Source organism: Plasmodium cynomolgi, chromosome 11 (genome assembly GCF_000321355.1).
Source record: "Plasmodium cynomolgi strain B DNA, chromosome 11, whole genome shotgun sequence".
Lineage (NCBI taxonomy): Eukaryota > Apicomplexa > Aconoidasida > Haemosporida > Plasmodiidae > Plasmodium > Plasmodium cynomolgi.
This window is the reverse complement of record NC_020404.1, coordinates 1,195,294-1,206,206: the sequence shown is the minus strand read 5'-3', so window position 1 is coordinate 1,206,206 and position 10,913 is coordinate 1,195,294. Positions and strand designations below refer to the sequence as shown.

At 43.3% G+C, this 10,913-nt stretch overlaps 2 protein-coding genes and 1 non-coding gene across 3 annotated transcripts; 2 read left to right on the top strand and 1 right to left on the bottom strand.

Annotated features, from left to right (window-relative positions):
* Positions 1–1,361: 1,361 nt before the first annotated feature.
* PCYB_113620 (hypothetical protein) lies at positions 1,362–2,090 on the top strand (the record flags this gene model as incomplete). Its single annotated transcript, XM_004223241.1, has 1 exon — positions 1,362–2,090. A coding segment is annotated over one exon (729 nt), but the record flags the coding sequence as incomplete, so codon positions are not given.
* Positions 2,091–2,820: 730 nt separating this feature from the next.
* On the bottom strand, positions 2,821–2,902 carry PCYB_113615. The gene has a single exon. It is a non-coding gene; the product is annotated as a tRNA-Ser (tRNA).
* A 1,028-nt stretch (positions 2,903–3,930) lies between these two features.
* On the top strand, positions 3,931–9,571 carry PCYB_113610 (hypothetical protein; the record flags this gene model as incomplete). The annotated part of the gene is made up of 4 exons (XM_004223240.1): positions 3,931–8,634; positions 8,827–8,928; positions 9,134–9,203; positions 9,390–9,571. The coding sequence occupies 4 exons, from the start codon at positions 3,931–3,933 to the stop codon at positions 9,569–9,571; spliced, it is 5,058 nt and encodes a 1,685-aa protein (XP_004223288.1).
* Positions 9,572–10,913: the final 1,342 nt, after the last annotated feature.

Below are 10,913 nucleotides of genomic sequence, written 5' to 3'. Positions count from 1 at the left end.
ATTTTTTTTTTTTTTCGTCCTTCTTCTAGTACGCTATAAAAAGAATAAATATTTCCTTCATTCGATTCGCCCGTCCGTTGTCCCGTAAGTCAGATATCAATTGCAATTTTTTTTTTTTTTTTTACAATTTTGTTGTTCTTTGTTTCCCCATTTTGTGTTGCTTCTTAAAGCTGTGTTTGTGCCGAGGTTCCCCTTCCCCCGTTTCGCGTCCGCCGAGGGCGGATGCATGCGTGCATGCATATGCGCGTGTAAGGCCCAGCACACGGCTGACGCCGCTTTTTGGCTGTGAAATGTTTGCCTGAGCCTGGGCAGCCCTTTTCAAACGCTACAATTTGGAAAAAAAAATAAAAATAAAATAAAAAATGAAGTAATAAAAAAAAAAAAAAAATACAAAAATGGGAGGTCATTTGGGGCAACACGGCGTAATCAGCGAGCAGTCATTCATTTTGTTTTGTTTTGTTTTGTTTTATTTTATTTATTTTTTTTTTCCCCCCCGCTTGACAACGAACTGGTGCTATGAATAGGTCACCATTTGGTAGTCCACTCACCTCATCCGTGACGCTTAACTTTGAAGAAGGGACATACAAAATCAGCAGGGCCTTCTTCTTACATATATAGTGTTCCCCCGTGTGAAGGTCCTACCCGGGTTTCATACTTCCCCTCTTTTTTTTTGTGAAGATACAACAACGGGGGGAAGTGACCCACGTCGGGTGGAAAAAAGGAGGATCCCAAAATTTAGATGGATTAAAATTTCTTCTACGTGAAAAAGGTTGCATGGTGTAGAGCGAGGCACTTTTCATAATGTCCCATTGGGGTTTGCCTTCTGCATTAGGGTTACCATCTGCATTAGGGTTGCCTTCTTCATTAGGGTTGCCTTCTTCATTAGGGTTGCCTTCTTCATTAGGGTTACCATCTGCATTAGGGTTACCATCTGCATTGCGTTTGCACGTGAGGAAAGGTCTCCTCTTTTGAAAAATGCAGATCATCAAGCAGCTGGCCGTTTGCAGATGGAACTGACAGCGTAGAAAGAGATCCATCCCATTTGTTAGACGACTATCCCCCCACAGTGGACACCCAACCTGCTTTACAAAATGTATGTAGACTTAAATTTGAAATTCTCATCAGTAAAGAAGGCCAAGGCTCTGATAGCCAAGGCACTCAACGTAGGGTTCAGTATCGTAGCAGTGAGTGTACAATATGAGGCAGAAAATAACGCCATTTTATCTGAATCCTTTAATGTAGTAAATTGCTTCGTGTGTAGTGATAAGGAGGTGGAGAAAACGAATAGGAAGAGCTACTGTGGAAATTATTTTGTTGACCGACTTGATGAGGAAGAAGAACTACGGAATCTGCTCGTTCAGGTAAGCTCCAACCATGAGGGGAACTACCTTTTCGTAAACAGACCAAACACATTAAGCGTTAAAAATATATGTGATGATTTTATAATGCATGGAGATCACCAAGTGCCCACGAAGGAAGAGTTGGACAGATTAAGGGACCAGTTAATCAGTACCACTAGCATGGCTAGTACCCATCGAGATGTCATCCTCACAAATAATACAAATACGTATGTACTGAAGAGACTTAATATAAAATATGAAGAAGCAGTCAGGATGGATAATTATAGCAAGTTTGTAAAAAACAGCAGCTTCGATATTATAGCCATCGAAGTTAGCTCAGCAGATGAAATAAATTGTGTCGCCATGAAATTAGACTGTGACATCATATTTTTCAACATGAACAAATCCTTTGCACAATTGAAAAGATCCGATGTGCAGAGTGCACTAGATAGAGGTATTTTTTTCGAAATATCTTCCCTGACAACACCAAGTGAGGACTCCCATTATTATCACTTAGCTATAAATATATGTAGCCTGTTTTCGATCGTGCCCTTTGGTAGAATCATCGTTTCTTCAGGGGCGTTCACAGACATGGAGGTGGTAGAACCGCTCAATTTACTGCGACTCTTTTTTAACTTCCACAAAATTTCCTACAAGGACCTAATCGGGTGCCTCACCACTACGCCGATTGCCTGTGTGCAGCGGGCCTCCGTGCGCAAGTCCCTCAACACGGCGGTGTTTCAGAGGTAGCGGAAAAGCGGGGCAGATGGGGGGCACATAAGAAAGGCACAGATGAGGGGCACATAAGAAAAGCACAGATGAAGAACATATAAGAAAAGCAGGTGATGCTTTTCGTTCCCCCAAAGACCGCTTAACGGGGGAAGACCCCATTTTACCCATAATCAAATGGGCATCAGTTAGGTCCCCCCAAGGCAGCTCTCCCCCTCCTCGCCATTTTCGCAAGCCTTCCCAGATGTTTGCTCCCCCCCCCGATCGACTGGCAAAGCGTTTTTTTTTTTTTTTTTTTAACTTACATAATTTGTTTTTTTGAGCGTGCAACTTGGCTATTATGTGTGCTCCCTTCTAACGCATAAGCACACATTTTTCTGTTTTCCCAACGCGGATCTGCCGGATGGGGCACAGAACGTCATCTCACGAGGGCTCCAAAAAAATGGGAAACCCTCCCGAACAAATCGGCAAAGAGCGTTAAAATGTTCACGCGGTTGCAGTTCCCAGCGGAATGGTAACTTCGCGAATCTGTTGCACGGCCGGAAGAGGGCGAGAGAAGGAGGCATTTATTTGCAACTCGAAAGAATTAAGCGAATGCTGTCAGTGATGGGAATGACGCGATTGATGCGAGTGATGGAGAAAAACTTTACTTTTGCAGAGGGGTAAAAAAAAAACGAAGAAGTATTTTATTTTATAAACAAAAAATTACTTAATTAATTTTTCTTCTGCTGATGATAACTTCTTAAAAAATCGACAGCTGCAGGATTCGAACCTGCGCAAGCAAAGCTCATTGGATTTCAAGTCCAACCCCTTAACCACTCGGGCAAACTGTCATAATATATTTATACGTCGCTTCCAGGGGAGGTGCCCATTACGCGACCCCTTCGCCACGTTGTACCGATGTTCAGTCATTTCGGAAGTTCCTCTTTCAAGGTTTTCACCATTTTGGCTTCTTTCTCGTGCTTCTTCACGCTTCTTTACATTCCATCTCCGCTTTTCACCGTTCTTCCCATTTTCTTCTTCCCAACGTTGGTAACTGCGAACAAATAGGGGCGCCAACCAATCGACAAAAGCTTCCTTACCTTACAATGCAGCGCAAAAAAAAAAAAAAAAAAAATTATATATGTATATATATATATAACCCCCCCTGTAGGCGTAGATGCAAATGCACCGCGGAAATAGGCATGCCATCCACCTTCGCATGTGACACAGCATCCCGTGTAACCTAATTCCCTGACTTGAATTAAAATATATATATTTTTTATTTTTTCAGTTGCTTGGTCAGGCGAATCGATCTTTTCTCTCGCCTTTTCCTGCGAAAGCGGCTCAGGCAAACACACGAACGGAGGAAGGAACGAAGGAAAGAAAGAAGGAAAGAAGGAAGGAAGCACAGTGGCGTGTTGTTCACGGTGAGGAGCACAGCTAGGCGGAAGGAAAGAACGACAGCGCACTGCAGCGGCAGAAACGGTAGATGGGCGAAAACGGGAGACGCAAAAAAAGGGGTCACCACATCTTTGCGGTCTGCAAGGAAAGTAAACACACAGCCTTCAGGATGAGTGACAAAACGACGAGCATACCCTAGTGCAAAAACGCACATCGAATGGCATGTGAAAGTGCGCTCTCGACACATCGCTACCGTTGCAGGAAATTGCGCTAGTTCCTTTAAACAATTTTGAAACCTCTCTCGTACCAAACATAGCAGGGAAGTGCATACACCTGTGCATGAATACACTCCGGGGAAACACGAATACACTCCGGGGAAAACCACATTTGCTGAACTTCCCGCATACATAGTATCTTATAATAATCCCTCACCATTTGTAACAGTTTGTCATCCACTGCGTGGAGGCAACCCACGAATATGAGAAACTTCATCGCGGGCAACCTCAGGCAGTGTAGACTGTTCACCAAAACATGGAAGGGCGGAGTCCACGGGAGGGGGAACCTACCCACTCGCGGATTATCCACAAACCGCGGACTCTCCACCACTCGCGGGGAGGAAAAATATGGGCATCGACTGGTGAGCTGCGAAGAGGGGGGATCCACCCCAAACGAGAAGCAAAATCAGGGAGGCAACTTGAGAGCAAATGAAAATACCTCACACAACGATGGGCACAGCACAGCTCACTACGACTCGCGCAACGATCATCCTGATGCCACTTCCACGTCCGACTTCATACACGTACGAAAGCAGAGAGACTTCCTGCAAAAAATTGACGAGGATGACTGCGCCCAGCAGGAACATAGCACCGTCAGAATATTCAAGCAAAGGGACGCAGAAGCAGACTCGGACTTTCTCCCGTGCAATGATAAATACAACAAGCTTGTCACAAGGTACAACGAGCAAAAGGGACTAGCAAAGGGGGGGTCCAAGACAAAGAAGAGTTTGCGATTTGGGCAAAATGCTCTACCTCTGCAGGATGAAGAAAAGAGTCTGTGGGAAATTCTGAAGGAGAAGGAGGATTACTTAAGGAACAAAAAAAAATTGAAGAATTATCAGAAGGAACTGGATCACAAAATGAGTAGGGAATATCAGAAGGTTAAAAAAGAGGAGCAGTATATGCACTCTACGACGGGTGGTGAAAGTACCGGAGTGCGTAATAGGGGCGGCCGTAGAGGTCCTCTTTTCGACGCAGGTTCCCCTCCCCATGATGACATCGACCGGTTCTTGTCAGGCGACGAGGCCTACACAAATGAAATAAAGTCGTATGACGAAATTTACACCGAGTCAGCCCTGCACGGGGGAGAAGCGAAACGGAGGGGCGCAACTGGAAAGGAGGGCAAAGAGGGCAAAGAGGACTTAGAGGGCGAAGAGGACTTAGAGAACCACAGCATTGGGGCCCAAGAAGACGAAGCGGTTCAGCAGGACACGAACGAGCTGAATATAAACAAAATGATACATGAGGATCTGACGCAGAGCACCCTTTCGTGTGACATGAACGCGCGCTACGCTGAACTGAGGAGGAAAAAAGTGGTGAGCGAATTTCTGGTGGACGACTTGGACGCCAAGGGGGAGGCCAACTCCGCGGCTTCTGGGAGGGACTCCCTTTTCGTGAACGAGGTGGAAGACATCACGGCGAGGAGGTGCATTGGGGAGATAGCGAGTGGGGGTGGCTACCAACTGGGGAAGGACCGCCAGAAGGAAGACCCATGCACAGCTACACACAACAACCAAGTGGGGACGCAACGCCCCCCCAGCGAGTGCACCATCGAGGTGACCCCTGCACAGGATGTGGAACGGCTAAGCGGGCAAAGCCTCAGTACCATCATCGACGGAAATATAGACAACCTCATAATTCAGAGGGAAATCAAAAAGGAGAAAACAGCCATGGGGATAATGGCCGTGTTGTATAACAACCTCCACAGCTGTGACAACATAAATCTCAGCAGCGCTATTATGAAAATATCAAAAGTGATGGATTCCTACCAAAAGGAGAGTGTCACGAAAAACTACATGTATCTTAATGTGTTGAAAAGGATAAATGAAAAGTTGAGCAGCTTCGAAATGTCCAACTTGGTGCAGATATTTTATGCCTTCGTAAAGATGGAACAATTCCCCTACTTTTTCAACGACGTAATAAATTACATGAGTGTGAAATTGAAGGAAGCTGAACCAAAACACGTATGTAGCATTTTGTACACTCTGAGTAATATCCTAGTGGAGACAAACGAGAGTCGCATCTTCAAAATGAAAGTCATCGATATGGTTAAGTCGGATATGTTAACGAAATCGACAAATCTCCATCTCAACGATGTAATATCTTTACTGACTTCTCTGTCCAAATTGAAGTACAAAGAAGTGAACACTTACTACGAGTTGTCAAAGCGGATTGAGGAAAATGTGGATCAGCTGAACATGAAAAATGTCAGCAATATTTTATGGGCATTTAGTCATATCAATTATACATCCAAGTTGGTGAAGAAGTTAAAAAAAATCGTAGAGAAAGACATACACAAAGCAGATCATCTTGATTTAGTAAACATAGTTTATTCTCTAACCAAGTTAAACGAATATGATGAGTACCTCTATATGGATATTTTTTACAATGCAATTAATGTGTATTTACACCACATGAGTGTGAAAAATTTGTGCATCCTTTTGTGGTCATATACCTATGTAAATGCACACAAACCAGATCTGTACATTAACATACTTACAAAGCTGAATGAAAATGTGAAACAAATCAGCACAAAGGATATAGTTTCCATTTTGACATGCCTCAGTAGAATACAGTTCAGTTATAAATACAAGCATCTCTTTTCTTTTTTAAAAAATAAAGTTGTAAAAAATCTGTATGCCTTTACTCCTTTACAGATCACTAATGTGATGTACCATTCGTCCTTCCTCGAAATATATGACCATAAATTTTACTACCTCCTCGTTCAGCAAATCTATCAAATTCGGCATCTACTTTACTTAGAAAATTTAACTCTCATTCTTTATGCTCTCAAGAATGTCTGTTACTTGAATGTCCACCATGTGGATGTCTTCAAATTAATTACACACATCCTTCAGAATGTCAAGCGGAAATATAAGTTGCTCTGTGGAGAGGATTGCATCAATATCATGCTGATTATTAACGATTTGGCTAAATATGCCCAGCAGGGGTATCTCGTCTGTGCCTCTCCCCCAGTGGGGAGTACAGACAGAGAGGTACCATCACCAATGGTTGGTCCCTCCTTTTTGATTCCACCCCATGGAGGAACTTCCTCACCAAAAAGCTACATTGACATATTTGATGAGAATGTAAATCTCACCGAGTTGCCTCCCTCCCTTATGAGCAATAACGAGGAAGAAGTATACCTTCCACATATTAGCGACCTTCTGTATGAACAAATAAAATTACGCCTGCACAACTTTTGGCAGCTAAGCATTAAAGACGTTAACAATTTGTTAATAATCATGAGGGATAAACACATGCATGATGATGTCATTTTAAATATGATCATGCGACAAATTATTCCCATTTTGTCGAAAAGCACCAATATGGAGTTTTTAATTTTTTTAAGTAACATTACGGCTAGTAGATACATGAAGTTTGTTGCTCTCACACACATGTCCAGGAGGCCCAAGCTCATTGCTCTCTTCAAAAAAAAAATCAACTCCATAACGAGTGGTATACTGAATAGCTACCAATGGGAAGAGGAGGCAGACTCGTATGGTTCTCCCCTGAACGGGGCAGACTCGTATGGTTCTCCCCTGAACGGGGCAAACTCGTATGGTCCTCCCCTGAACGGGGCAGACTCGTATGGTTCTCCGCTGAACGGGGCAGACTCGTTTGGTTCTCCCCTGAACGGGGCAGACGCTAGTGACCCCCTTAACCAGCGCACCTTACTTACCATGCGGGGCGAAGCACTCGGTGGGGATAGTATACCCAGTTTGGGAGATGACCCAATTGTACAAGCGAGGGAAAGCGTAAAATGTAATGCGCTCCAAGCGAGGGGAAACATAAATGGTATTGTGCACCAATCGGGGGAAAACACAAATGGTAGTGCGCTCCAAGCGGGGGAAGCCCCAAACGGAGTCGCGTCAAAAATGGAAAGCACACCAACAGGCTACATTTCGCGTAGCCCCAGCACGGTGGTCGACCTCAACAGCTGCATTGCCCTCTGCTACGCATGCTTCAACATACACTACGAGGATGACAACATACTCAAGTTATACGACCTACTGGAGCATATGATTGTGCAGGAGAAAAGACCCATCTCATCCTTCATGCTAATAAATTTCGTCTACATTTTGGCGCTCACAAATAATAAAATGGCTCTGGTACGTAAGCTCTCGCAGGAATATATGCACCACAGATACGCAAGTGATTTGGAGAAGAGCCCCAAAGAAAGGGAATCACTGCAGAGCCCTTTAACCATATGTCGAGATGAACAGGACGGATGTGACCCCTCATCGATGAACCAATCTTTGAGGACCTCCCAACATCACAACACAAAAACATCCTTTAATTTGTTTTACGAAGAAAATGACAAATTACGCACCTACCTCCAGAAGGGGGACGAAGAGGCATGCTTACTACTGTTAAAATTGGCCTATATCAACACTCTGATAAATAAGTACCATTACTTGTACCATCTGTTGAGTGAAATTTCCAGCTACTCTGATCAGATCTACACACATGAATTTATTATGCTCGCCAAACAAGTCTGCTACCACGTTTACAATTTTGTGGATTTCTTCTCTAGAGATAAGGAGGCCAAATATCTCTGGAATAAGGTGGCACCAAATGTATACATAAATGAGAACCACATCTACCTCGACTTGGATTATGAGCCCTCGGCTGTCAACATGCGGATAACTGCTGTAGAAAGGGACATGAATATTTCTACACACAGGATGGAGAACACAGCACAGGTCAGTGAACCACAGCAAAACCGAAAAATAGCCAAATCTTTTGACAACAATTTGAACATTGCCAAGTTTTTTTACCACGTCCTCAATTATAACATGGACGATGTAAGCATCAGAAATGCCAACTGTGCCTCCTCCCGGGAGGAGAGGAAGAAGATCAAGATGTTCCACTTCGACCACGTCATATGCGACATCCTCAATTTTGTAAGTGCCGCGTATTGCCGCGCGGGTGTCTATGTGTGCCCCGTGTGTCTATGTTTGCTCCGTGTGTCTATGTTTGCTCCGTGTGTCTATGTCCACTGCGGGTGTCTATGTCCACCCCATGTGTACTCATTGTCCGCTCCTTTCCGCCCCTTCCACACGCATACTCATACGCACTTGCACCCCTCCTCACAGCTGAACGTACAGTACAAGGGATCCTACACGCATGAAAACATTTACAAAGTGTGCTGTTCCTTTCCGTACGAAAGGCATTTAATTGATTTAATGTCATATGAGGTAAAATATAATGAGGGAAGACGCCCCGTCATTGTGGGAACCATGCGACGTTTTTTCTTATCACGTGTAGCAGTGCCGGTGCCCTTTGGGGATGCGCATATGTGGGGAAATTGCGCCGTGTAAAGTGTAACTTTTTCTTAATATTTCCTTTTGTCATTTTTTGTAATTTTTCGTGATTTTTTTTCCCCTACTTTCGCCTTCCTAGGATGTCCTCTACCCGTCGCACAGACCGCTACTCTCCGCGGAGCTACGTCAGAAGCAGCTGGCCTTGAAGGGTAATATCTGGATGCTGCCGTTTCGCACTTGGCACATAAATAAAACAGCCACAGTTTCGCCCATTGAGCTGTTTTTTTTTTTTTACGCCCATTCTCAAATTTTACCAGTACACTGCTTTTCTGCAATTGCGGGTGCGACTCTTTCGGTTTCCTTTCACATTTTTGTTTCGCCCCTTCACCGCGCAGGCTGGACCGTGCATGCAATCAATTTTCGAGACCTGTACAACAGCGTAAAGGACAAAAACGTCATCTGCTACATCTTCAATATTGTGAAGAAGATAAAAAAGGATTTGAAAGAGTTGCCCGATGATGAGAAAAAACTGGAAGAAAAAAACTTCTGGGAAAACTTGCAGTATGCCAACATTTAGCTGGCGTAGACGGATGGAACTTTTTTTTTTTTTTGAGAGGGGGAAATGCACCTGAACAGGTGAAATGTGCAAGAGAGTCGTTCAACTCGGCTACGCCCACCCGTTCGTACACTCCTACCTTCACATGGTAGGCCGCCAGTGGGCCACACGAACGATAATCACATAACATTTTGTTCGTTGACTTTTTTTCGCAAAACACACACCCAAATTTTTTTTAAGCTTTAAAAGTGTTCGTTTTGAAATGTAAAAACACACCCTCTTTATAAAAACCGCAATGGGGTAGAAACTGCAATTGGTAATATTGCAAATAAAAGGAAAAGTGCCACTTTGGAGAGTTACAATTTTTTGAGGGACAATCGAGTCAGTCCCAATTTATGTGCAACTATGCTAGACGAAGTAGGGCCTGCCACGAAATGCGAAGTAGGATGGCGTTCGCCAAAATTGATTCTGGTGGTAAGCTGAACGACTAGCTAAAATGGATTTTTTTTTTTTTTTTTTTCTTCCCGTTCAGGCAAAAATCAAATGTGCAAAAATTCCTCCACATATTCGCATAAACGTGTAGGCCATTTTCGACCTTTTGAAAAATATGCATAACCTTTAAAATGGGATCCCCATTTTTTTCCTTTTTTCCAGTTCGTGCATCATTAATATGCGAAAAGAAAAAGGATCAATACATGTAGCGTATTCCCACATAAATATTATGCAAAAATGGGAGGTGTGAAATGTGCCACTCCCCCCAAAAGATTTACATACTACGCAGAATAACAGTTGTGTTATAAATAAAAAATCACCTGACTTGTTCATGTAAAAATTGGCCAGTCATTTAAAAAAAAAATATGGCAATGTTGCAACAGCGACGGGGGAACCATCACATAAATATTTTGTGCGCATAAATGTGCTGTGCATATGTATACGTAGTACATACATACATACACGGGCGTGCGTATGCAATAAATTGCACACGGGAATTTACCCTAAACTGTTGACAAACTCGACACTTTGAAAGCTTTCCCGGCAATACATTATTCCTGCTTCGTTCTCGTGCGGATTTACACTCCTTTTAGAGGGTTAAAAATGCAGTTTTTATAATTTGTTACAGCTTTCTACCTTTGTACGCATAGTTGCTAAGTTGGGGGCAGGCAGCTGCACCGCCCTCTGGAATTTTTTTTTTTATTTTTTCTCCTATAAAACGCATACGCAAAAAAAAAAAAAAAAGTGGCTGCAAATATTTTCGTAAAACGACTTCTAAAAAGTTTTCGCCGACACTCACATACATACCATACGCATGGTACACGTTGCAATTTTATTTATAATATAAATTATACATACCTTTTGAGAGCCG